This window comes from Balaenoptera ricei, chromosome 6 (assembly GCF_028023285.1).
Source record: "Balaenoptera ricei isolate mBalRic1 chromosome 6, mBalRic1.hap2, whole genome shotgun sequence".
Taxonomy (NCBI): domain Eukaryota; kingdom Metazoa; phylum Chordata; class Mammalia; order Artiodactyla; family Balaenopteridae; genus Balaenoptera; species Balaenoptera ricei.
This window is the reverse complement of record NC_082644.1, coordinates 100,460,106-100,487,922: the sequence shown is the minus strand read 5'-3', so window position 1 is coordinate 100,487,922 and position 27,817 is coordinate 100,460,106. Positions and strand designations below refer to the sequence as shown.

At 37.9% G+C, this 27,817-nt stretch overlaps 1 protein-coding gene across 7 annotated transcripts in view; it reads left to right on the top strand.

Moving 5' to 3' along the window:
- Positions 1-27,551, top strand: part of LPAR1 (lysophosphatidic acid receptor 1) — a 154,579-nt gene extending 127,028 nt beyond the window's left edge. For 4 of the 7 annotated variants that reach the window (XM_059926541.1, XM_059926542.1, XM_059926543.1 and 1 more), the window contains exon 3: positions 26,110-27,551. In XM_059926541.1, coding sequence (XP_059782524.1) covers positions 26,110-26,411 — 302 coding nt within the window. In that variant the 3' untranslated portion in view covers positions 26,412-27,551. The remainder of the gene's footprint in view (positions 1-26,109) is intronic. The other 3 variants (XM_059926538.1, XM_059926539.1, XM_059926540.1) reach the window with 1 other exon arrangement.
- Positions 27,552-27,817: the final 266 nt, after the last annotated feature.

Below are 27,817 nucleotides of genomic sequence, written 5' to 3'. Positions count from 1 at the left end.
ATTCATGCTGTTACCGTGGTTTGATAATTGATAATTGATTAAATTATTATGTTGACAGATACTCGAAGTAAGCAGAAAGAGGTAAAAGAAGGCAAACTTGTTCAATTTCTCTTCTTAGGGAAGTCAGTTACTATTTCATTCTTCATGATAATAAGTATAGAAAATTAGCTAAAAGCTCCATTTAGAGGCTTTATTCATATCCTTTTATGTCTTTGTACTTCTAGGAATTTATTCTGAGGAAAAAAATGTGTACAAAGATATGTATATGGTTGTATGTATATGTACACATGTATATGTGTGCGTGTACATAGATGTACACATATATATGCTGTTCACAGACTTGCTCTCAAAGACGGTACTATGAATTTTGTTGTATATTTCATTTTAAAGGGTTCTACATTGTGTAGAACTCTCATGATCACAAAATAGCAATAAAATTTTTTTTAATGAAAGAAGGTATAGAAAAGCTACAAAATCCTAAACACAGTAGTTTAAGAGTACAGTTAAACAGAGTTTAAAAACAGTCTAAAGTATTCTTGAGGACAGTGGCTGTGTCTTAGACCCACATGCTGCACATCAGTGTAGTTGGCACAAAGGGGCCCTTATCTTCATTACAGTCGCTGAATTCAGACTTTTATTTTTAACTTGTGGAGTCTGTTTCGTCCAAGTTGCTATGCAAGCCAGGTGGTTAGAACTAAGGACAGTTTCCGTTTTCAAGGATTAACACTTGACCTAGCTGAAGACGTAAAAACATCCTTTTTTAAGGAGGAGAAGTGAAACACAGAAGCAGCATCTCAGCAAGCAAAATAAAGCAAGCTTCTTTTTGAGTTTTTAATGAGGAAAGAAGTGGAAAGAGAGGGAGAAGACTTTTGTATTCATACTGTGTTAGGCATCTTCCATGTAAGTATCTGGGAATATCCATGTAAGCCTCTGCGATGCTTACATGGATACAATCTGGGAAGGAAGGTGTTTCTAACAGACATCTAGAACAATCCTGGTTGAGAGAATAACTCATGGGTTATTCGCGCAACCAGAGTAACCCATGAGTTATTCTCTCAACCAGGATTGTTCTAGATGTTTGTTAGAAACACGTTTATTAAAGACATTTGCGTACTCAGTGATAAAACAGTTTAAAAGTTAGGCAGCTACATAAGAAGACAAAGGGAAGTATGGTTAGAATCCAGTGGGAGTTTGTAAGTTCTTGGGTGTGGAGGTTGCTTTTCCCCTGGGGAGAGGCACCTTTTAAGATGATGGCATCCTTTGTGGGCAGGAACCACAGGAAAAAAGCAGTGGAGAACTTTTTGTTCCTCATCTCCTGCCAAAGATAAAGGGCAGTGATGATGCTTGTCAAGCTTGGACATGTCCTGTTAATACAATCTAACAACAACCAGCCTTCCTGTGCAGTGTAACCAGTTGAACTTCTTAGCCATTCTCTCCACTTTCAGCATCTCACCATTCTTCTACATCCTATAAAATAGTCCCTTTGATCTTCCTAATTCAAATGGATCCATCCGCTCTGCCTAAGAAGGAAAGCTGAAATCTCTTACCCTAATAATCTCATCCTTCCAAAATCATATTGCAGCCTGTTCTTCAGACTTATTTCCCATAATTCCCCTTCACTTACTTTGTTCCATACAAAATGGGCTATTGTTTCTTGGGTGTATCATGCACTTATCTGCTGTTCTAGTCTCGTTATTATGTGGGTTTGTAACATCTAACGCTAAAAATGGATATACTTTAAATATAGATAAAACCTTTTATCAATACTTCTGTAAAACTTTGACTTAGGGACTTTTAGAATTGTGTTGAGTGTGTGTGTGTGTAATGACAAGTTGGTGCTAATTTTCATTTCTTTCAGGAAGATGAACCTTTCTGATTTGGCTGTAAGACTGACTTGTAATAGTGGTAAATATGACTTTTGCAAACCTGTACCTAATGTAATGGTTGCTCTAAAAGTCTGTACTTTTCATGTGGCATGGTCTGGTGGAAAATTGTCTTGGAATCAGATAGTTCAACACTTTATTTCCATAAAGGTAGGTAGGTAAGCAGGTAGATAGGTAGTATGTTACATGCCAAATGAATTTCAGGGTCTGGGAATACAATAGAATATCTGGATTTGAACACAGATTTAATTTGCATGGTAGCTTGACAAGTCAATTGAATTCAACTTTAGGTTCCTCCTCAGAAATAAGACAACTGATCCTACTTTATCCATTGTGTTGAAGAGTAAATGAAAAATGTTCTGCCATGGAGTCCTTGTTCCTGTGCCAGACCTTCTTATGGCTGAAAATCTGACCCTCGTAAGGTTGACCAGTTGCTCAGTCCAGTTGAGGTCAACCCTTTCACTAGTTGGGGCAGTCCCAAGAGAGGCAAGATTGGCAAGCACCTTGTGAACTAAAAGGGGCCAGTCTCATCGGGAGGTTGAAGAAGGAAAGACAGTGTTCTGGTGACATTTAGAGTGGAATCTCTGGCCCTTCCCTCTGGGCACAGTTTCTGAGTAATGAAAAACTGTGATGTTGAGACACTGTCTTCAGCAAGAGCCATAGGGCTATAATAGTTCAAATTTAGAGATTGCCAGTTTCTATAGTTGGTGAAAGCCTGAACATCCAAACACTAGCTCCATTAACGGCATTTCAGTGCTGTCTGAATGACAAATGTCTGAAAACGGGTTTTATTATGAATGGTGAAGCTCATTTAATCTTGCCTCTTCTCTCTCTGCTTTTAGAAGTAAAAACAGTTGAATGAGAACTCTTAAGTCAACGAAAAAGTCTGACCTCTCTTAATTCTCTTTCTTTGTAAACTGTCATTAAAAGACAAGGTTTTTCCTTTTTCAAAGTTTTATATTCTGTCTCTGGGTCTGGGATCAGACATTTGCCATTTGTAAAGAAGTCAGAATTGGTTTTGAGGGAGGTAGATTCTTGGCAGTGTCCAAGTTTCCAAGTTCCAAGTTTCTGTGATACAAAGTTCTACAGAGGCAGAGGATCACAGCAAAGAGGTCTGGGCTTATGGGTGGTCAAAAGCGGGTGTGTTTGGAAAGATGTTGTGTTTGTCTTTCCATTTTCTATTATTAAGTATTGAAAACCTGTGGTTTAGCTGTTTTGTTTCTGCATTGCTTTTTGCTTTCCTCTCTCCCTTCCCCAGTCCTGGGTGACCCAGATGGCTTTGTATCTATCTGTCCACTTCCTGTCTCACTTGGGGTTTTCTGCCTCTGAGGTTTACTCTGAGGGAGACTGAGATAGTGTCTCCCTGGCCTGTCTGCTTTCTTGCTGACCCTTAAACAAACACCCAGACCTTTTGTATACTGTTAAGTGTTGGACTCCAATCTCAACTGAGAAACAGAAGGTAATAGGAATATGGGGAAGGTACAAAAAGGGGTTATAACGATCATACTGATCTTTACCACTCTGGTGTCTGGTCTCTAGTTCTCTTGTCCCTTCTGAAATGGAAACTAAAAATCCCGTTGAGCTTTTCCTGTTTTGTTTTTTTTTTTTAATTTTTATTGGAGTATAGTTGATTTAAAATGTTGTGTTAGTTTCTGCTGTACAGCAAAGTGAATCAGTTACACATATATCCACTCTTTTTAAAATTCTTTTCCCATACAGGTCATTACAGAGTATTGAGAAGAGTTCCCTGTGCGATACAGTAGGTCCTTATTAGTTACCTGTTTTATATATAGTAGTGAGTCTGTGTGCATGGAGCACACCAGCTGTCCTAAAGGGATGTGGGGTATGCCTGTCCTTTTTCTTCAACAAGGGTCTTGCCAGCACCGTGGGCTTCCCAGCACCCTTAGGAGCTGTGTCTGAATTTATAAGGCTTTCTGGGAAGTTGTGCCCATGTCATAGAGTTTTTGGTCCGCAGAGGAAAAGGCATTGCTTTACAATATCTAGTTAACCCCACTACCTAATGAGTTTCTCTCTCAGAGATTAGAATGTTTTATTCAATCCAGTGACTAAAATGTGTTTATCCTCTTAGGTTATTATTTTATTTTACATTTCCCTCTGGGTTTCTTTCAAAGATATTATGTGTAAGGCATTCATTTACATAGGAGTTTCCTATTTTAAGACTTTAATCATTAAAATTAAACTATTATATTTAAGATATTTTAATAGTAAAAACACCCATCTAAATAATAATTTATTAATGTTTTAGTAAGTGTTAGTAAATCGTAAAATCATTTAAAATTGTCTTAAGTATTTTAAAATAATAAAAATAAAGATATTTTAAAATAGCTGAGTATTTCTAAATATTTAAATAAAATATTTAATATTAATAGTACTTTAATTCCTAGTTTAAATGGAAAATGTTCTTAAAATAAGCTTAAGGGAAAAAAAGAAAATAAGAAAAACACTGAATAGTTATTTCCGAAGGACAAATAAACAAAGAGCAGTAGATGGGAGGCTGAACTATTTGGATTGAGAAAGAGTTTAACCTTTTTCTACTATAATTTTTTAATGAATCCATTCTGAAATCATAAAAGGGGTATGTGAATGTGGTGTGTGCGTGTGTGTGTGTGTGTGTGTGTGTATGTGTGTGTTTTACGGATGTCTTTCTTTTTTGGTATGAAAATTTTAGAATGATTAAACTGATATAAATCAGAAATGTCAAATGTCCTTTGGATATAGCAAGCCATCTTCTACTCTCTTCTTATTCTGCTTTAATAGCTAAATTTTTATTAATGATGTTTATTTTCTTCCACTGTGAGGTAATATATGATCAATACAGATGAATTGGGAAATATTGAAAAAGAAGAAAATAGTCACCTATATAGTCCCATCACACAGACAGTAACATAATCTGAGAGGGTCTTTCTGTTATTCTGACATGTGAATGAGGGAGAGAATATAGAATTAATGGATAGAGATGTTTCCTACAAACCCTTATAGATGTTGCTTTACTGGATCCTGATTTAGAAGAGTCTGAGGTCAGTCTGATTATTCTCGCTTTACGGGTAACCTTTTTATTTCCATGTAGGTGGTTGTATGGTTCTTTCACTGTCTTTCTACTTCTATCTCTGCACTTTCTTCCACCAAAGAGCAACCTGGAAGCTTTACCCCTTGCCGTTTTACAGCGCTAAGGGGATTAGAGCCCTCAGTGCCTCGGGGGCCTGCCAGGTCTCTAATGAATCATTCTAGGTTGTCCTCTGCCCATGTCTGTTAGTCTTAGTTTCTCTCTACCCGTCCCTTGATGGTTCCGTGATGCTGTTCACTGAACAGTGCATTATCAAGAACATTGATTGTCTGTGACATCATTTCCATTAAATTCTTAAATAAGATTTAATCTCATATGGTGTTATCCTTTTGTCCTCTTTGTTAAAGTGATATGATGAATACATTTTTAATATTTTCAAACACGTGTTAGCTTTTGTGATCAGGTATCTACATTGTAATAACAGAAACTGTAAAGACATTTGTAGAAGTTGTTTTATTCTTAGTTTTAAGGTTTTTTTAAATTACAAAATTAAAATATTGTTCCAAATGCATTTTGCATCAATGAGGGATTTCCTCATATCATAATTTTCCGAAACTTCCTTTATCCATAAGTTGGCCTCTTAAAGTGTATCCAATAGAAATTTTGGTCTTACTTATATTTTATCTGATATATCCCTTATATTTTATACTTTCTAAATATATTTATATTTTTTAAATAGAAATCATTTTAATTTAAAGAGTCTTGTCCTAGAAGAGGCCTAGAAGAAAACTAGCTGGTTATCAACGCTAATGATTGTGGGAGTCAAATCCAAGGAAAATATTTAAATATTACAAAAGTTCTACCACAGAATCATTGCAATGTGTGCTTTTATTAGATCATTTTTTAGGTAATGATTTGGCATCTTTTTGGTATTAAAAAAGAGAAGATAAGCTTACGTTTCTAGTACAGGTTAAAATTATGGAGATACTGTTTTTAATGATTACATGTCTTTACTCAGTTTTCCCTCAAAGAAAAGGACACATGGCTTGAAATAAGCTTTTAAAAAAAATCACCAGTGTCAGAGTTACATCATACAAATGAAGTAGAATTTTCTATTTTATGGGACATGTTACACCAAGTTTGGGAGGAGTTAACGGCTGTACTAACATAGGAGACAGAGGGTAGCCCAGCATTGTAGTCATGTGCTAAATAATCTGAGAGTCCCAAATGTGAACACAGGAGAATTTTGGCTTCGGAGGTAACATCTCTAAGAACTTGTATTTTTGTGCCGTAACCCTTACTGATCTGACCTCTTGAAATGCTTCACTTTGTTTCCAAAATTATGTTTCTGCTGTAGAATGCTTAGTATATCCCAAGCACTTGATGTATGTAACTTCATTTTGTTCTTACAGCCGTCCTGTAAAGTAGGTATTACCATATCTTTTTTACAAATGAATAAACTGAGACCCAGGATGTTAAACTAGGACACTCAGCCAGCAAGTACACAGACCAGGGCATTTTCTAGTCCAGGTACATCTGACATCAAAGCCTGAACTCTTAACCACCAAGCTAGACTGCCTTGTTGAGTGGTTCCATCTAATTCTGTTTAGGAAAAATAATTCATTCTGGTCACAGAACATGAGAGATTGAAGGAAGTTTATAGTCTATTTATATATATATTTTTTTGACCATGCTGCGCAGCTTGCAGGACCTTAGTTCTCCAACCAGGGATTGAACTCCTGCCCTCATTAGTGAAAGTGCAGAGTCCTAACCACTGGACTGCCATGGGAATTCCCTAGAGTCTTTTTAATCCTTACACATTACTGATAAGAAAACAGAAGGCTTTTAACCTTTATGATAAAGTTAAGGTGTTTATACTTATTTATAAAGCATGGTGAAGGGTATTTTTGTATTAAATGTATTTCTTTGTCTAATGTACCAAACAATCCATATATGACCTAGCACTTCCCAAAGGTAAATTAGTTTTGGACCACTGATGCAGACTTGGGTTAGGGTAGCATGGCCAGCTGAAGAAGAAGTGGAAGCATGTTGAATCGGCGTACTGTGATGGGAATCAGCCAATTTTCCTATAATCCCTTTAGTTTCAGAGATTTGATATAGGTTGATCTAAGAAGAATGCTAAGTGAACAGGAATAAATACTTTGCTTACTTTCATTTCCTACCAGTGGTGGGAAAGGAATGAATAATTCCTCTAAGTGGAAATGGTCCATACTCCAATGGGTATATGTTACATTTAAAGTCTCTTCCTCCTCTTACTTCTTCTCTTTACTGGAATCTGTGAGAGCCTTGAATGTGCATACAAATAAATATGCACAGTTTTCAGAGCACTTTTAGAGACATCTGAATCATAAGGAATAACATGGTGGATGAGAAGAATGGAGATCCATAATTTATAGAACAATCACATTTTAGCCCTAAAAATGGCCCAGGTTGTCTTACAGACCTATTTCTCCAGCCAGTTCTATTTCAAAGATGTGGAACCTGATGCCCAGTAAGTTCTGGTGATCTACATTCCCAGGTAGGTTCAGATCATGCTGTATTCTAGATCTATCCCAGAGTGAGGTAGCTCCCAGTCCAGGACTTTTCCCTGAATGACTTTATGCTTTTGTATACATTTAGCCACCTGATATACAGAATCCCAAGTGGATATTCAGGGCTTTTAGGATTGCATCTTGATTTTCAGTGTTATTGAGTGTCTCTTTGTATTGTTTTCTTAATGGTTGCTCTGGGTATTATGACCATCTACTGCTATCAGTATTTTACCGCTTTGAAGTGTGGAAGCCTTATTTCCTTTTAGGTCCCTTTACTTTCCCCACTTTTAAATATAATTATCTTGAGTATCAGGTAATATTTAGTGTTTGTTTCAGTGATCTAATATGTTTTATAAAACCCATGAGGAGAATCGTCTATTGTATATAGCCATATTTCTGTTCCTTTTGTTGTTTTTCCTTTTTTCTTTTTTCTGATGTTCCAAGAGTCCTTCTTTTACCATTTCTTTCTGTTTGAAAAACTTCTTTTAGCCATATTTTAAAGGAAGGTCTGCTAGCAACAAATTCTTTTTTTTCCTTCATCTGAGTATGTCCCTGTCTTCATTTCATTCCTGAAGGATAGTTTTGCGGGATATAGAATTTGAAGATGACCAGTTCTTTTTTTTTTCCCCCAGCACTTGGAAAATGTTATCACTTCCTTCTGGCCGTCATGGTTTTAGATGGGAAATTTGCTCTTATTTGAATCGGTGTTCCCTCATGGGTAATGTGTCATTTCTCTCTGAATGCTGTCAAGATTTTTTTTTTTTTGCTTCATTTCTCAAAATTTAATTTTGAAATGTCATGTCCTGGTGTGGATTTCTTTGTATTTATCATCTCTGAGTTTCATACTGTTTCTTGAATCTGTAGGTTTATATATTTTTTTTGCCAAATTTGGACATTTTAAACCATAGTTTTCTCTAATATTCTTTTAAGTTTACTTCCTTTTTCCTGTCCTTCTGGGATTTTGATGATGTATATAAATGTTGGATCTTTTGTTATCGTCCCAGTCCCTGCCACTGTGGATTTTTTCTTTCCTTTTTTTAAGTCTATTTTATTTATCTTGTTCAGATTGAGTAGATTCTATTGATGTGTCTTCAGGTTCATTAATATCTGTCCTCTGTCATCTCCACTCCACTGTTCAACCCATTGTTTATTCTTGTTATTGCATATTTTAGTTTTAAACTTCCATTTAGTTATTTTTTATAACTTCTAGTTCTTTGCTGAGATATTTGTTTTTACATTCTAAGGAATTTGCAATTGTGTGTTGAAGCTTTTTTATGATGGCTGCTTTAAAATCCTTATCAATAATTCTAACATCTGATTCATCTCAGTGTTAGCGTCAGCTGATTCTTTTCTCAATCAAGTAGTGATTTTCTTAGTTTTTGATGTGATGGGTGATTTTTCATTGTATTCTAGACATTTTGGCTATTATATTTGGAGACTCAAGGTCCTATTTAAATCTTTTATCAGGCAGTCATCCCATTTAGGCTTAGCATTTTCAGAGACTTTGTGATGCTATTTTGATCAACTTGGTTTATTTGGGGCTGCTCAGGATCCCACGGTCCCTGCTGGTTCCACCTGAGGGGATGGAGGAGTTTCCCTGGGTATGGCCTCCCAGTGTCTCCAGTGGGGGTGGGGAGAGGAATTCTTTTGCCAGTGAGAACAAACGTACTTCCTGGCGCTTGCTGTGCTGTGATCCTCTTTTCCTCACTCCTTCCCCCACATTGCAGGGAAGGAGAACACTTCCCAGGTGGGGCTTTTTTGTGGCAGGATCCTCTTTGCTGGTGCTGCTAGCTGCCTGCTATCTCTCACTGGGCGAAGGGAGTCTTAGGCCTGGTGAGGAAGGAGAGTGCTTTCCCTGGCCGCTTACTGTCAGTGGCGCTCTTGATCCATCCCTTTTGCCAGAGCTGCTTGCTAGCCTGGTGGTGTTGGTGGTACCCCATTTGATCTGAGGGGGGAATGAGCCTACCTGGGCTGCCTTCTGTTGCTAGCTTGGGGGTCTGGAAAGTCTGAGCTTGGCTGACCTTCTTATGTTAGGTCTGGGATTGCAAGACCATTTAGTCCTGGGGTCTCTAATCCGTTCACCTTCCTTTTCTGCATTTCAGAGTTCTCTTTGGTTGCCTCTTGTATTTTTTCCAGGGTTTGTGTTTATATCAATACTTAGCTGGGAGGTACAGGGAGAAAGTTGTTTGTGCCATTCATGGACTTTTCCATGAATGGAAGTCTCATTCATGGACTTTTGGGGGAGGGAAACCCTTAAGACTACCCATAATAGAAAAATATGAATTTGTTCAATGACTTTATTTCAGCAGAAAGTACTCTATTCTGGTACATTTCTACCTCTCATAGTTCCCTATGAATGAAACCAGAACACAATCTACCTGCTCTTTCTTCCCCCTCCTTCCTCCACTTCTCTAATCATGCTACCACTATAGACTTCTATGAATGGAAGTTCTTGTATCTTTGAAAGTGCAGAAAAAGAGTTAAATTAAAGCCTGGTTTCAGTTTGCCACCCTTTGTGGTGGGAAAGTGAATCAGCAAATGCTCTATCCTTGGGCCACCACTTCTTCCTCCACCATGGCCTCTTGTCAACCTCACCAAGCTTAACTTCCCAAGCCTGGGAAAATGGGCTTTTAAAGACAATTTGTCACATCTTGTACATCAAACTCAAAAAGAGAAAGAAACCTTAAGTGTAAATGCCATCTGGCTTTATTTACTCTTCATCACCCTTCTCTTTCAGAAACAGCTGGACAGATGCAAGCTTTTACTCTAAAGAGCAGTTTATAGGAACAGATTAAAGAAAGGATTTGTTTTTAAATTTTTGAGCAATAATTTGATTTAATTAACATAGTCACTAATTGTTTTATAACTGAAAATGCCCCAGCCCTTGGGCAAAAATCTGAAAAATGCAGGGAAGTTGCTGATGAAGATTTTGCATGAGGGTTCAGAAAATAAAATACTCATTTCATTTCTAAGGGAAATAATAAAAAAAAAATCTAAAGGAAATTTAAAGAATTAGTAAATATAACAGCTGTAATCTGAATGTGTCCCTCTCAGATTCATTTGTTGAAACCTAACCCACAAGGTGATGGTCTTAGTAGGTGGGGTCTTTGGGAGGTGCTGAAGGTGGAGCCCCCATGAATGGATTAGTACCTTTATGAAAGAGACCCCACAGACCTCCCTAGCCCCCAAAGTGTGAGGATACAATGAGAAACTGACAGTCTGCAACCCAGGAGAGGGCTCTCACCGAAACCTGACCATGCTGGTACCCTGATCTTGTTACTTCCAGCCTTCAGAACAATGAGAAATAAATTTGTGTTGTTTACAAGCTACCTAGTCTGTGGTATTTTGTCACAGCAGTGTGAATGGACTAGGAAATAACTATATACATATATAAATGGAATCTCAAATTCTAGGAAAAATCCGAAGATCTAGAAATAAATGATATTTTCTCATTTGTTGAGTGTTAGAAATATAAACAATATAATTTTATACTAGTGATCTCAACAGGGTTGGGGAGGCATGGGGCAGTGCATGAGAACTGTAATAGTAAAAGCAGAAAAACTTGATTCTCCCTTAGATGAAGTTATGTGTGAATGGAAAATGCTATAAAATGTTTTCAGGTAGGAAAGTACTTGCAGCACAGAATAAAATCACAGTTTTCCAGGACTTTGAGGGAAAACTTTATTTACTGTTTTAAGTTTTCATTTTAATACAATGGGAGTGAGAAAAATAGCCTATCAGGGATATCTGTATTCTTCTCCCTGGAACCTGTAAGTCCCCTTACACAGAAGAAGGGACTTTGTAGATGTGATGAAGTTAAGGACCTTGAGATGAGGAGATTATGCTGGATTGTAGGCTTGGGAGATGGAGGAAGGGTCCATGAGCCATGGAACACAGGTGGCCTCTGAAAGGTGGAAAAGTCAAGGAAATGGGTTTCCCTAAAGCCTCCAGAAAGATGTCCAGCCCTGCCAACTCTTTGATTTTAGCCCATCTCAGACTTCTGACCTTTAGAACTATAAGATAATAAATTTGTTGTTTTGAGCTCCTAAGTTTGTGATAATTTGTTATGGAAGCAGTAGAAAACTAATGCAAATACTTAGATTTTATTTAAGGATGTTGCTATTCACTTCATATGCTTTTCTATATAAAAGCATTACTCCACCACTGACTTTGCCCTCCCCCCTCCCCCCATTTGGCAATGTCTGGAGACATTGTTTATTTTCATAAGTAGGGTGGGTGCCATTGTCACCTAGTGGATAGAGGCCAGGGATGTTGCTAAACATTCTACAATGGAAAGACTGGCCCCTCAACAAGAAAGTATTATCCAGTCCAAAATGTCATTAGTGCCCAGGTTGAGAAATCCTAAACTAGGTTGATTTTCATAAGTATGCAGGAAGTTGAGGCCTACCACGCAGTTTGCTCTAAATTAACTGCAGTAGTCTATCTAGAGCTGCACTCTCCAACAGGATGGCTATTAGACATATGACTTTTTAAATTCATTAAAATTAAATAATTTTAAAATGAAGTTTCTCAGTCACACTTGTCATATTTTAAGTGCTCACTGGTCACGGTGCCTAGTGACTACCATATTGGATAACTGATATAGAACATTTCTATTATTGCAGAAAGTTCTGTTGGGTTGTACTGGCCTTTCAGACCCTTGCTACCTGGAGTGTTATGTACGGACAAGTAAAATCAGCATTACCTAGGAGCATGTCAGCAACGCAGACTCTCAGACCCTACCCCAGATCTATGAAATCAGAATCTGTATTTTAATAAGATCCCTAGATGATTCATGTTCACATTCAAGTTTGAAAAGTCTCAGTGGCTTTCTCTTGCCTTGTTTCCTTTCTCCTTCCCTCTGGTGCTCCTTCTTCTGTCTCCCTTTTAGCTGCACAAAATGCCTTTCTTCTCAACTTTAGTCTCTAGGCTTTTCAAGCCAGAGCTATGTCTTATTTCATCCCCTCCCCCCTCCCCCAAAGACATTTAACACACTGTCTTGCACAACATAGTTGCTTGGTGTTATTGTTTCTGGACTGAATTGTATTGAAATAACTTCCGAGCAATCTTAGTATAGGTCCTTTTTCTTTTAACCAAAAGGATGGCTATTTTTATCTTTTACTTTATAATATGAGCATTTCCTAGAGTTTTGACTATAAAAAAAAAATAAAACCTTTTCAAATATTGTGAATTAAAGGTTCATTGTGAATTAAAAGTTCCTAGTGATTCCACGATGTGAAGAAGAGAATGCGTCATAGTATGCTGTCTCTGGGTAACAAAATGTAGCAGCACTTTTTACTATTAATATTAATTACAAACATCTCCAGAATCATCATGTGTTCTATTGGAATAATTTGTATTGCATTAAAAAATAAATGCCTCATGTTTGAGTCATCTAGGAGGATTATCAGGTTTTTGTTTTTTTTTTTTTGGTATCAATCAAAATCTGTTACTTTATGTGGTAGCTGCCACTGCAAGGAATTAACTTGTTCTTTCTTTGCACCAATGCAATGAAAACATTCATCGGATGTTTTGGAGGTAAGGTGACGTAGACTCCATGAACGGCTTGATTTTATGAGTGTTGCAGCTTATAGCATACATAAGAATTAACTCCTGTAGCAAAGGGACAAATTAAAAATTGTAGTTTAATTAGCCATAAACTATTCAGACTGTAAAGGATCTCTTTCATTTTGAAAATAAGTAAACTGAGACCCAGAGAAGTCAGTGTGGGGCAAAAGATGGTCCCATTGCTTGTGTTTTGTGGAAAGGGCAACATGGGAGACCTTTCTTTTAGACCTCTTGTCTTCATCTCATAAATGCATGCAGTGAACCAGAAGATCCTCGCGTGCCCCTCGCAACTTTGAAAACATTTTTAATCCAGTTCTCCTTATTTTAAAAGTAATGTTCTTTTTATAGTTTCACACTGCCTCTCTGTAGACTATTTCTATCTGGGGTGGAAACCCTCACTACAATACTAGTATTGAAGTTGGATTTAAATTCGTGTTTCTTTGTGCATATTAATCTGCATAAAAAAGTTTTAATTTCGTACATAGGTGAATAAAAGTGCCAAATTATGTAAATTCTCTGTTATAGTTCTGCAATTCCAAATTTACTAGACAAAGCCAAACAGACTTAAAATTCCTGAAAGCACAACTAGCACTGCAAAAAAATAACTTGGTCCAGAGATTTTGGTGTGGATTGCCTAGAACTGTAAGCAAAAAGTTGTTTTAGGACACTTTTTTTCCCCCTGAGGCTAGAGCATTGCCTTTCTTTGGACTCTGAGAGGGGCTGATGTCATAGAAATGATTAAGAACCACCAGTCTTTTCAACTCCTGAAATATATATATATACAATCTGAGGGCTGGTGAGAACATGACTTTTGCAAGGTTGCAAGTTTTATTAGTAGGATTTCTTGAAACCCCCATTTTTCAATTAAACGTTTTCTTCCTTCCTCTAAAATTTCTATGATTGTGAACTTTATGTAACTTACATGAAATAATCTCCAAATGATGAAAATTCGACGACAGTGCTGTAGAGATGACAGTCATTGACAGGAGTAGTGTGGGTATCTGCTCAGTTAAAAAAAAAACTTTAAAGAGCTCATTTTAGTCAATACCCAGTTCTTTTTCTTGCTGCTTATCCTGCCTTTCTCCCTATCTTTCTAGTTGTCTTTTTTCTTCTACTGTAGATCTTATGATCATCAAAGAAAGTACGATGAGAATACTCTCGTTTGGAGAACACAGGTGTCTATAACTTATGCAAGAGATAGCACTGATACAGAGGTTTCTCCCTATATGATCTGTGTGCAATTCTGATCTGTTGGAGCTTTGTGAATATGCTAAGGGGGTTGGAGGTCGGGAAGGCAGGATGCAGGAAAAAATTTCTTCTGCCTGAATAAAAAGTTGCACATCCATATACAAGTTACTCACCCTCAGCCCCAACTTCTAAGCCATGCTTACATGTATTATTTATCTGATAAATGTTCATGTGTAGTACACTCTTCAGAAGTCTTTAATCAAGCAACCTCACTCGTATTATAATAATAATAGTTCCATCTTATTGGAACTTTCTAATCTTATTATACTATTCCATCTAATAAGATGGAATGGTACTATTTTTGCTGATCCTTTGCTTTGTTTTTCTTAACCAATTTAGGTGTTGGGTTACTTTCCATGTTGTACCCTGGAGCACAATGGGGAATTTTTCAAAATCAAATATTTAAGTGCAAACTGCAGAATAAACTGTCAGTAGTCAGACTAAGCAACTACATTTCACACTTTGAGATGCCTCGTGTATGTTCCATAGGTGGGTTGCCCCTGATAAGTTCAACTGGGCATTATAAAAGGTATCTTGTAGAAATGCATTTAAAAGGTGTCATGGCACTTTATAACTTTACATATTTAAAATCAAAAGCTACAAAAGACTGGAAGAAATAAGAGGTGTCTGAAAAATAAAGGTTTATTAAAAGGAAACCATCAGTAGTAATTTTGAAAAATTAGAGCACTGAAAAGTATCAGCAGAGTTTAAAATCTTAAGAGGTAACAAGACTCTTTACAAATTAGACTTGAAGGTCTACATCGGCATCATAGCCCTGGATGAAATCAGGAAAGTCCATTTCTCTCTCCAGTCTAAACTGGAAGCAGATATTTTACTGACAGCTTGGAGCAGAAAGTAGGCAGATGAATCGCCACAGCTTATATCTTCCCTAAACAGGATTTTTCTCTCTGTAAGCCTGAACTGATTAAGGTCTTTTATTAAGAAATGTATACGAAGTGGGTGGGTGAATGTAACGAGAAAAGCAAGAGAAATGTCTGGGGTGGTCCAAAGCGTCCCTTCCCTTTCCTTACAAAAGCAAACATGCAACCCCTCTTGACTTCATTTGTTCTTAGGAAAATTTTTTGTTTTACCTGTTTTCTTTTCCCCTTTTGCCAAAACCAGAGTGTGATGGAATTCTCTCAGCCCTGGCCCTTTCCCAGCAGCCCAGCTGTTTCAGGAGGGTGGGGTCCAATCCTACTGAGGTGGCCGGAGAGCATCGAATGCTGACCACCCACCCTCAGTGCTTTCATGGCCTGATCCGTCCCCACCATCCCCTCCTCAGCCATAACCTGTGGGCAACAGAAATGTGAGGCCTGCGTCCCCTCTCTGAGGAAGTTCCTTCCCTGCCTTATCTGTTTTCTTCGAACATCTCAGCTGAGTCAGGCCCTGTCGTTAAAAACAAGACAGCCTCACCCAGCTTCACAGTTAGGAGGAAGATCTGGCCTCCGCCTTGGGCCTTGACCAGGGCACTCAGTCCTGCCTCTCCTCATGGAGGGGCCCACACTGTCGCCTGGCCAGGCGGCAGCATCCGCCCCAGAGAAACTTGGAGCAAGCTGCCCAGAGACCCCCCCCACTGGCTGTGCCAGCTCTGAACAGGCTCGGAGTACAGCGTCTCCAGTCCCGTGTTCCCAGGCTCTCCGAAGCCAGAAGGATTTCATTGTTTCCAGAACTCGAGAGCAGCAGAACAGGCTAAGGTGGCCCATTACGCTTTAGAAATTGTTCCCCTCTGCCTGAAGCCTAGGAAAATCAAGGATCACTTAGACTCTGTATTAATTTGTCTCTTACCTCAAATCCTTTTTCGTATGAGGCAGGCTCTAAAAGTAAGAAATGAAAAGAAAATACTCCTTTTATTTCCAACTGAAAGAAGAAAGGGGATGATCTGGAATTGGAGAGCTCATCAAGAAATGCTGGTGGGGGCTTTCAGAAGGTTCTTGAACTGAAGGAAAGCAGGCTGATGGTTCCTTTGCGGCTGAGGTGGCGGTGTACCAGAGCACGCAGCCCCGCAGTTTGCTCTCTCTAGGTTGGGAGAACCAATAGCAGTTTGCCCCGGATATCCATATTTCTTCTAGATTTATTCCTTGAGTTTTCCCTGAAGGAGAACGAAAGGGGAAAAAATGGAGGGAGCCTACTAGGTGGCCTCACGCTTTATATTCTACCTGCGGGGTGTCTCATTCTGCCCTCGCAGCAGTGTTGCAAGTACATAGTATCCCCACTTGACAGATAAGGAAACTGAGGCTCAATGACATTGAATAACTTGTCCATTGTCACACAACTAGTAAGCGAAAGAAACAGTATGTGACCTCAGGCCTGTCTCTTTTCTCCTGTAAAATATGAATACTGACCCTTAAAATCCTCCAGTTGCGCAGCCTGGGAGGTTAAAAGAAATTTCATCTGCGAGGAGCCTCAATCCATCCTCCTCCTCACCAACTAGCTTCTTGAGTGCCTGTGGGAATAATGCCTGAATATTGTCAACTGTTTCCTTAATTATTAAAGAAAAACATGCTCTTTGTAAAAAACCCAAAATTACAAAAATATTTACATTAAAATTTAAAGTCCATACTGCCACCCCTGCCTCCTTGTGGTAACTCCTGTCAACAATCTGGTGTGTATTCTTCTAGACTTTTTGTAATACATGTAAGATGTATATGCATATCTATAGAGATTTTATAACAAATGGAATACTGTAACCTTACAGGCTTCATACAATTTGTGTATCTTCTGACGTGGGTCAGTACAGTAGAGCGGTGTCAGTCTGTTTGATGGCTGCTTACTACTCCACTTATATATAACGTCAGCGAATGTTTAGATTTACAGTTTTCCCCCAGTACAAATATTGCTTCATCAAGCATTCTGTATTCATAATATATGCTGCTTCAAGTATTTCTGGATGTGATGCATTTCTACAGGTGGAATTGTTAGATAGGACATTTTAAATTTAGACATTGCCCAACTGCCTCCAAAAAGATTGTCAGATGACTCTTCTGTCAACAGTATATGGGTGGGTCCATGGATTTACTACTCATTCCATCATTAATAGGATTATAAATCTTCCCCAGTCTGTTAGCTTATCTTAAAAGATAAGAATATCATATTTAATGCAGATGAGCTTTAGTTCTGAAGCCAAAAGAGCTTTCTAGCATTTCATTCCTGGATTGAAAGACTCAACCACCCAGCCATGGACACTGCTGGACAACCATGCCCCCGCCCCCACCCCCTCTCCCTGCCCACACACACAGTCTGAGCCACTAAGCTCCCTGCATGCTTCTGAGAGGGCCAGACAGATGCTTCCTACCAACAGATGGGAAAAACAAACTAAAAATGATTTGGTGATAATTCAATCTTTCTTATCTCAGTTTCTCTCTCTCTCTCTCCCCCCTCCCCCTCTTTTTCCCCTCCCCCCTTTATTAAAGTATAATTGACATATAACAAGCTACATATATTTAAAGTATACAGTTTAGATATAATTGATAATAATCAATTTCTGGTATAGCAATCTAAAAATCTGTACGTATATGAACATATATGTGAGGGATGTGTGATGCACACACACATAGAGTATATACCTATTCTTAGCTTTCCCTTAACCATTTTGATTATTAACAAAAACTTCGTAAAACATAGTAATTCATACCCATAGCCACTTTTCTCTTATTCCTTTCACAGCAAAACTGCCTAAAAGCTTTGTCTGTACTTGGAGGGTCCAGTTTCTCTCCTGTTCACTCTTGAATCTACTACAATGAGGCTTCCATTCTCAAGACCCACTGAACTGTCCTCAGTGACCTCCTTGTCGCTAAATCCTTTCTTTCAGTTGCTTACAGGTTTCCTCCCCTCCTCTCCCTCTTCCTAGCACTCAGTCTATCAGCGAATCATATCAGCTTTACCATCAACCTGTGTCTGTGATCACCACCGTCTCATGTTCAGAACCACCCTTAGCTCTTGTCTGGATCACTGTGTGAGCCTCTAGCTGCCCTCCTCCTTCCTCACTTGCTCTCCCATAGTCTCCAAATATTGCCCTCCTCTAAAAGATATTTTACTGATTTATTTTGTTAGTAAAGGTCTTTCACACCCGTCCTAGAACCTAAGCTCCATGAGGGGAGATAGTTTTTTCTGTTTGGTTCACTGTGGCATCCTCAGTACCTAGAATAGTACCTGACATATAGTATACACTCATATATTTAGATGAATTTTTAAAAAAGGGTTAGTCGACTATAGCCTAAGACCAAGTCATTCAGCTCTGACAGTTACCAAGAATCAATTGTTTTTGCTCCTAAATAAAGTGCCAGGTTATTCTAACAATAATGTAACTAGGTAAATATCACATTATCTAATAAAAATGAGGGCAACGAGAAAATGTTTCTGGGAAAGCTAAGGGGAAGGCTTTGTTAATATTCAGTGAAGACAAGTTGCAAAAAGAAACTGCTTTAAATTTTCTGGAGAGAACAACTGTAAGTGTGGGGAAAACCATAAAAAATCAGCAAGGTTTTTGTACTCAAATTGCTTTGCAAGAATTTTAAGTTCTGACTCCACTTTGAAGAAGCCAATTTGGAGGGAGTTAGTATGTGATGCTTTATTGGTGTGGCTTTGCTTGGAAGGTGATGCAGAACTCCAGTTAACAGACCCATATTCAAATATAAAGCCTTGGCTCTAGGGTGAAGGATTGGCAAATGAATACAAATCGTTATTTTAAATTCAAATAAAATATTGAAGGTATCATTTTTATAATTTTGTGTTCTAAACATTTTTAAAATTAATTGACTGTTAGCCTCAACTGAAGCTTATTATAGGGTATCTGTGTTTGCGTGTGCACACACTTTTTTTGTTTCTGTTGTTAAAGCATAATTGATACCATTTTATGTGTATGTTTTAACATCTTGTTCTTACTTAACAGTGTATCTTGGAGATCATTTGGTAAAGATAGAATTTCTTGAGAACTTTAGAAAGTTGAATAGAATCCCACTTTATGAATCAACTTAATTTATTTTACTTCTCTACTTGTGGTTGCCTAGATTATTTCCAATTTTTAAAAATAAACAATGCTGCAAAGAATTCCTGGCACATACGTAATTGTATTATGTGTAAATATATCTACAGGATAAATTCTGAGAAGTGATCTTGATGCAGTTTATTTTGATGGCTTTAGAGCTGATTGATTTTTGTTCAGGATTTATGTGTTAGAACTTGCTTTGTGATAGTTTGTCTTAGTTTTGAGCAACCGATATTTTACTCTGAACATGTAGTTAAACTGAAACTCATGTACAAAAATATGTTTATGATTTGAATTTGGAGCTCTTTAGCCTAAATACCCACTTCCCAATTGAATAATCATTTTTATCACTTAAAAAAACTTTTTAATACAAGTTTCTGATAACAAGAGATATCTTAGGCACACAGCTATCTCACTGTAGTAGGACAGACTGTGCCTCCCTCCTACTCTGCCAGGAGTCTGTACTTCATAAGCATCAATTCAGAGCATTTAGCAACTGTAAGAGACATAGTCAGTCTCCAAATGCACTATCATATTTACAGTTTCTGCTCTTCTTCTTTCTGTGTCTTTCAGCCATTAAATATATATATATATAGCCATTTATATATATATATATATATATACACACACATAAACACACACATAATTTTTAAATAAACATTTTTAGGTTGCAAGAGTATTTCTGAATTTGCTTTTGGATTAAATTTTAATTTTTCCCCTCATTTTGTTAGTAAAATAATGAATTATAAATTAAATTTCCATTATGTTTTTTCATCCTCGAATTTTGTCTTCTGGGTAACACATATCTTGTCGATCCATGAACTACTACATCCAGTAGTTCATGAACTGCAAAGAATAAAATCCACAGGATTCTGTCATCAGCTATCTTCTGTGAGTATTTTCAGCCAGATTTCAGTAGTCGTTTAGACCTGTACCATTTTGGGAGAATCCTAATCCATAGCTGAAAAATTAAATATGTTGTAAAACCAATTACAAATTCCCTGTTTATGTTGAACTTTTTCTAAGGAAAGATTCTGGGCAGGGAGAGTTTCATTTATCCTTTAAGGGATAAGTATTATTCAAATCACTTCGGTAACAGCTAGACCACAGTCATGCAATAAGTTTAGTATCACTTTCTCAGTTAGACGGTGTTGAACTGTGGTTGACAACACTGATTTTCTGTGAGATTTAAGATTGATCATTTTTAAAATAAGGGAGGGAAATCTGTGTTTGAAAAATTTTGTAATCACTATGTTTAGGAGGCAAAACAGGTTTAATTGTTCTGAGGATGGTGAATTGTCTCCTATGTGAAGAATATGTAAGTGACATGATCCCTTTTTCGTTGGGTCTCGTGTGAAAGAAAATAAATTTCATTGTCTTTTTTTTTTTTTATTGTCTTTTTTAAGACACTAAGACGCAGTGACTGTTTTGAATGTGTGTGGGTATGGAACACACATACATATATGTTATATATACGTTTATATAGTGTATGTATGTGTATATATGTATGTGTGCATATATATAAATTATATATATTTTTAAGTTTAAAATATATCTGTTATTTAAAAATGATAAGGACTTATAAGAAAAACCTTTGTTAGGCCTTTAGAGTAGCATTGTTTTTTAGATATTAGTGGGTAATAATGCTCTGGTGAGCCAGTCTTATTCTAGTTAGTTCACTCCAAGACAGAGCTGGGTGGAAATCCGAAAACATGTTTAAGGGGGCAGAGGAGAGGCGGGGACCCATCTTAACATGGTTTAACACGCATTGGTTTTGTAGGGAGGACTGAGATCCTCATTTGAGAAGCAAGAAGAGCGAGGCCAAGGAGAGGTTGACTCGGACACAGCAGCAGTGTAGGATGGATTTACCTTGACTCGTTTTAGATCTGTGAGATGTCTGATTTTTTTGTAAAAACACAAATTTGCCAACCAGACTGGAAGTGCTTTCTGTTTTTTTCATCAAAAACCTTGGACTCCCTCCCTCGAGGTCTTCTCTGTCAGACATTTTTTTCTTTTTAACTTTGGTTCTTATGTTCCAAATATAAGCAAAGTTCAACTAGTTAGGAAAAAGTCCCTCTAGAAAAAAGCCTCTAATTGTGAGACCAGATGGTAAGCATTATTCAGCTGATGGGGGTGTGTAGATTTCAGGGAAGGTGTGGTAATCTGATCTTGCTCTGCAGCTGTGACCCCTTCTTCCAAAACAGCCTCCTTCCTCCCTGCTTTTTGCATCCACATTCCAGCATCTCTCCTTCCATCTTCGTGGGCACTGGGGCCCTCTCAGATTGATTTGACAGATGTAGAAGAAAGGACTGAAGCTCACTCGAGGAAGAGCGACTTCTGCTATTTATTCCAAACCGCAGATATATTTTGATTATTCTCCTCCCCATGTTACTTGCAATATTGGCAAATCATGCCAAATGTAACCACTCTTGTTCAGCCCACTGGGAAGCAGTCTTAAAGGACTCAAATTGCCATGAGCTCATCAGGGTGTCTTTAAGGCCTCTCCATCTGAAGTCATGCAGGTACCTCAAGCTGAAGAGAAATAAAACCTAGGGCACCATCTGTGTTCTCCTCACCTACCCTCAGAAAACACCAACTGATACTTTCTCTTGTGTTTCTTCCTTCAGTGGAAGGTAGCACCATCCTTCTGTCACCCAAATGGAGAATCTAGGAATCATTCTAGACTCATATCTTTCTCATCCATTCCATGCAGTCCATCTTCTAAATACCTTTCCAATCCTTTCATACCTCTCTTCTCCCATTGCCACTGCTTCTGTTCAGGCTTTTCTTTCGCCTCTGGAATTTGGAAATATCTGATGGTTTTGCCTTTATTTTTATCTACATCATTTTCTTCTTCCCTTCTCTTACAGTGTTGTATATTAAATGAGACTCTGGCCAATGAGACCAGTGAAATTAAAATCTCATGGGAGGAAGGATCGATGAAGATCATTATTTCTTATATGTTCTGCAGGCTATTGTAGTATGTGGCTGGGGCTGAGAATCAATGCTAGACTGGACAAATTTCAAATATCTTTGCCAGGCTGTGTACAAGGTCTTCACGGTCTTGAACATCTTATCTTCTGCTACTTCTGCTTCTGACTTTACAATAAGCAACCACAAACTACTTGTGCTTCCTCTTTCTTTCATGCTATTGCATACCATCCTTGGTTTTATGCCTTGATCTGTGGGGATTCGTCCATCAGAAATGTTCCGGAAATATACAAACTACCTAAAGGACTGTCCCTACTGAGTACCACATTATCTTATTCATCATCTTGGTAGGTACTGAGCTGACCCATGAGAAACTCCAAAATGATTTGGGGCTTCCATGCTTCTCTGTGTTCCTCTCTTTTCCTTCTTGTTATTCTTGTCACATCCAACTGCAAGTCCTAGGAATCTCTTATAATTAGGATGGTGTCATCTCAGAACTTTTTGAAATGCCAGGTCTTCATGATCCAAAACATGCTTCCACATTTTGCCATGGAAGAAATCTGCCCTGGAACTGTGCTACACCAGCCTACACACATTATGCCTCCCATGATGGCAATAGGTAGTGTAGTCAGGTAGATGTGCAGTGTGTAGAGGGCTTTTACGTGTCATATCTATCTCAATTTGATCCTCACCACACCCTATGGAGTAGGCAGAAAGCTATTATTTCTCCACTTTACAGATGTGGAGATGGAGGTTCTTTTCATTCTTATCAACCTGCCTTATAGGTGTGCACTTGAGTCTCTACAGATTATGTGTTGGTAATCTGTCCACAGATTACAGATCGAAGGTCCCCAATGCACATCTCAAGTTCTATGACCCGACTGGATTGTAGTTGGCTTCTTTTTACTAAAGGGGCTTGGTTGTAGTTCTTGTTTATAGAAACTTGGTGGTAAATCCGTGATTTGAACAAAGTTGATCTCATAATGTTCAATCACGATTGTTTAGAAGCCTAATCACCTTGGAATTTTCCAGGGCCCATTTTCCACTGAGGTAGTCCACCTTCAGCTTTTGGTCAGTTTGATCCTCGGCACCTCTGTGAAAGAGAGGGGAAGGGAGAAGAAGGAAAAGCTCTGTATGATTGATTTTAGATGTTGATTTTTGAGGCCTGTACTGAGTCTTAAATTACTCAATCAGGTCTCGAAGATCCAAGCACAGAGTGTTGGGACCGTGTGGTTGGGCCTAATTGTAGTACTAAAAACAGTTCCTTTTAATGAAGAAGAAGGGAGAGGACTTGGAGTTCCTCAGTGAAGCACCCATGTGTATTAGCTCCTGGTCAGACTATGTATGGTGTCCCCACTTCCTGTCTCTAATCTAGGCTCCTTGCAGGGTTGGTAAGGCCCATTGGGCTAGTTCCTGAGACCATCATGGCTTTTATCGCAAAGATCTTGCTCTTTTTGAATTTAAAAATTAGAAGAAGTTATAAACAACAAATGACTGTATTTGAATTCTGCCACTTTTGAAGAAAGACAGCATGAGCAAATCCATGAGAATAAGGGTCTTCCCTTCTGCTGCCTGGAAGGAGAAAAAGATCGTGTTACTTAAAATAAATCTATTGAGATGCATGTTGCTGGTATCTAATCAGGCTCTGAATTTGAGCTCAACTAGAGCTTTGATAAAAGAAGGGGGAAAGGAGACTTGAAAGAATGCTCTCCCATTCATGAAGGGCCTGCATGTTTTTAGTTTCCAAGTAAATGGAATAATGGGACCATGTATTTTCCATCCAAGCATTTTCCATCCTGAGAATAATTCCCTTCCCGGCTTCTCAATGAATAATGCATTATTTCTGAAACTCAAGAGGCATTCCTTTGATTTTCCTTTATGTTTAGCTTTCTGAGTGATTTTCAAGCAAGGAAATTCAAGGACTTGGAATGAATGCTTTATTAACATTTTTACTTGAAGTTCAAATAGCTCGTTGGCTATTATCTCCTGATTTTTGAAATATTTTTTTTTCTCCCTAAGCAAAGTCTAAGGTATTGTATTTATTAGAAAATGAAGCACCTTGGCCAGTCTTCAAAGCGAACAGCAGTTTAAAACCAATACACATTTGTGTTTAGAACAAAGAGCTTTATGGGGATACTTTGCTCCTTGCTTTATTTTCATTTCCCTGCTGAAAAGTTTCAAAGAAAGAAAGCTCACATTCAAAACTGGGCTGTTTGGAGACTAAATCTCGTTTGTTTACATTTTGTGAAACTCATTCCTTGAGGCTAGTCCAATTCACGACCCCAATCCAAGCCTGCCTTCACCTAGGCCAGTGCCATTTAAATCAAAAGCTTCAAATGCACTTCTGGGATCATCCCTACTCCCTGTCTGCTCATTGTGTAGCCTAATTACACGTAAGGGGCCCATCAACTAAGATGTAATGGGACATGATGGTGCCCACCAGTTCACGTTCTCTTAGCCAAGGATCCCCAGCTCATTCCTGGGGTAATATGGTGGTAGATTTTAATGCTATTTCACAACCTCCATTTCCCCTGGGAGCCAAGTGAGTGGTTTCAGGAGCTAAATAAGTTGGAACTAAGAACATAATTTGTATTTCCATCCCTTTACAGTTATAGTAAAATATTCATGATTTAGAAGAGTTGGGGAAGCAAGAGAATTTAAATAGGAAACATCTAGAGCATAACATTTTGGTTTAAAAGATTTAATTTTATTAATTTAAGAAGTGGGGATATAACATAGTGTTTACTGGAGCATGGACTCTGGAGTCAGCCTTTAAGAGCAGAAACTCTGGGGTTTGCCTCGGGTCTGCCACTTTCCAGGACCGTGGCCTTGAGCAAGTTATTTTACTTTTCTGTTTCTCAGTTTCTTCCTCTGGGTGATGAGATAATAGTTTCTATCTCCTACAGCTGTGGTGCAGATTAAGTGAGTTAATGTTTGTAAAGCATATAGAAAAGTACCATTTAAGTGATAGTTGACTTAAAATAAAAGTAAATGTGCATCTTACTGTTGGAAATTGCTATTTCCAAACAGGCCCGTGCTGCTGAGCAGATAATAACAATATTATTGCTACTGCTGTTTCTGGTAAGATTTACTGCGTGATTATTTTCTGGACACTCATTTACTCCTGCCACACCCCAAATGAGGCAAATGGAATCATTTCTATTTCTCAGATGAGAAAACTGAGGTAAAAAACTAATTTGCCAACAACAGGGACCTACGGTGTAGCATAGGGTACTGTGTTCAGGATCTCGTAATAACCTATAATGGAAAAGGATCTGAAAAAGAGTACATATATATGTGTATCTACACACACACACACGCACATATACACAAAACTGGATCACTGTGCTGTACACCTGAAACTAACACAATGTTGTAAATCAACTCTACGTCAATTAAAAAAGGAAAGTAATTTGCCTAAGTTTGCCCAGTTTGTTAAATAACAGAGCAAGGATTTGAGCCCAGTCAAACCGAATCCGGAAACTGTGCCTCAACTAAACGTTAAAGGGTGTTTGTCACAGTGCTTTTGCCTGAAAACAGTCTTATACTATTAAAAACTGTATTTTTATAAGCATCAAAGTGTATATCCTGACTGCAGGATGTCTCGATTTCATACCGCAATTGCTTAGCAAACTCTGTTTTGCTCAAAATAATCATCATCAATGTCTCAGAAATACTCAATTTTAGTAAGGTCTGAATTAATGAGATTTTATTCAATTGCTCATTTTATCGTCAAAACCTTTTCTGATTATTTCAGAAAATGAACATTTTATTGCAAATGATGATCCGGTGGCTTTGAAGCTCAGTATTTTTACCTTGAACTGAAATCGTTTCACCCCATGGTTGCTCACCTCATCATTCTATTTTTCTGTTCTCTCTTTTTTTCAACCTCCCCGATCCCGCTCCCCGTCCTCGCAGGTGCCTTTATCATCTGCTGGACTCCTGGATTGGTGTTGTTACTTCTTGACGTGTGCTGCCCACAGTGTGACGTTCTGGCCTATGAGAAGTTTTTCCTTCTGCTTGCCGAGTTCAACTCTGCCATGAACCCCATCATCTACTCCTACCGCGACAAGGAGATGAGCGCCACCTTCAGGCAGATCCTCTGCTGCCAGCGCAGTGAGAACACCAGCGGCCCCACGGAAGGCTCCGACCGCTCAGCGTCCTCCGTCAACCACACCATTCTGGCTGGAGTTCACAGCAATGACCACTCCGTGGTTTAGAAAGGAAACTAAGATGAGACGCGGCCATCATCTACTGAGGGATGATCATCCTCCCCCTTCCCAAAGGCACGGGCAGGGCGGGGTGTGAGAGAGAGGAAAAACACACTCGAGTACTTAAACACTAACCCATGGCAGTATTTGTTCCTAGACCCACCAAGACTTGATGTATATTGAAAAATTAGCTTATGGGACATCCCTCATCCTGCTCCCCGTTCCTTTTGAAAGTAGAAAGTGGAGACCTTGCAATAGAATTCATAAACAGACTCTGGAGTGTCCATTTACACTATACTAACTAGTCTTCAAAAGATTTTGTGTGGTTTGGTGCAAGTCAGAATCAATTCTGACTAATTGAATCCACAACTTCATTTACATACAGGCTTCCCTTTTTTTCTTTTTAAAGGTTACATTTCATTTAATAAACATGTTTATGCCTATCAGCATGCTTGTGATGGATAAGACTATAGACTGTTTTTAAACAATAACTCCATTTTTTTCCTTATGTAGGAAAACTGTAAATTAGAATTACTTTTTTTAGAAAGCATGCATGTAATGTATGTATGCAGTATGCTGTACTTAAAAAGATAAAAGGGTATTAATTTTAAATCTTCTAGGAAATAGAAGAACCTAGATGTCAAAGCCAGTATTTGTTTAGGTTATGAAACAAACAATGATCTAATCACAATATTACCTTTTTTTATTAAAGTGTTATAACATGTATAAAACAAACAGGGAATGTAAGTTTATTATCAGAAGAATGTGTACTCTATAAAAGTTATAGAGATGAGCACAGTGGTATTGTTCCCACATATTTATAGTACCCAAGTACATTCTAATTATTAGTTCATCAGAGGAATTTTTTAATGACCTGTGTTTTTCTGTATTATAATACATAGTCATTGTAGAAAACTTGAAAAATACAGAAATGTATAAAACAGAAAAAATACTGATAATATCACAACTCAGAAGTAACCACCATTAACAGCTTTTCCCCTGTGTATGCCTATATGTATATTATATACCTTTTTATATAATTGGGATCATACTGTAAACAGTTTTATAACCAGTTTGTTTTTTCCACTGCATAATTGCCACATTTTCCTATGGCATTAAAAATTTTACAAAAACATAATTTTAATGGCTATATAATATTCCATTTAATGGATGCAACTCAGTTTATTTAACCATTCCTGTATTGTTGACTACTTAGGTTATGTCTAATTTTCACTATTATAAATAATGTTGCAAAATTTTTATGTACATAAAACTTTGTCCATATAATTGATTATTTACTTAGGACACATTCCCATGAAGGATTTTTTTTTTTTAATGTGAAATGTCTTTTTATGCTCTTACCTTTTATAAAAGGGGATTTCCTGCTTTTGCCCTATGTAGGTGGCAATTGTGAG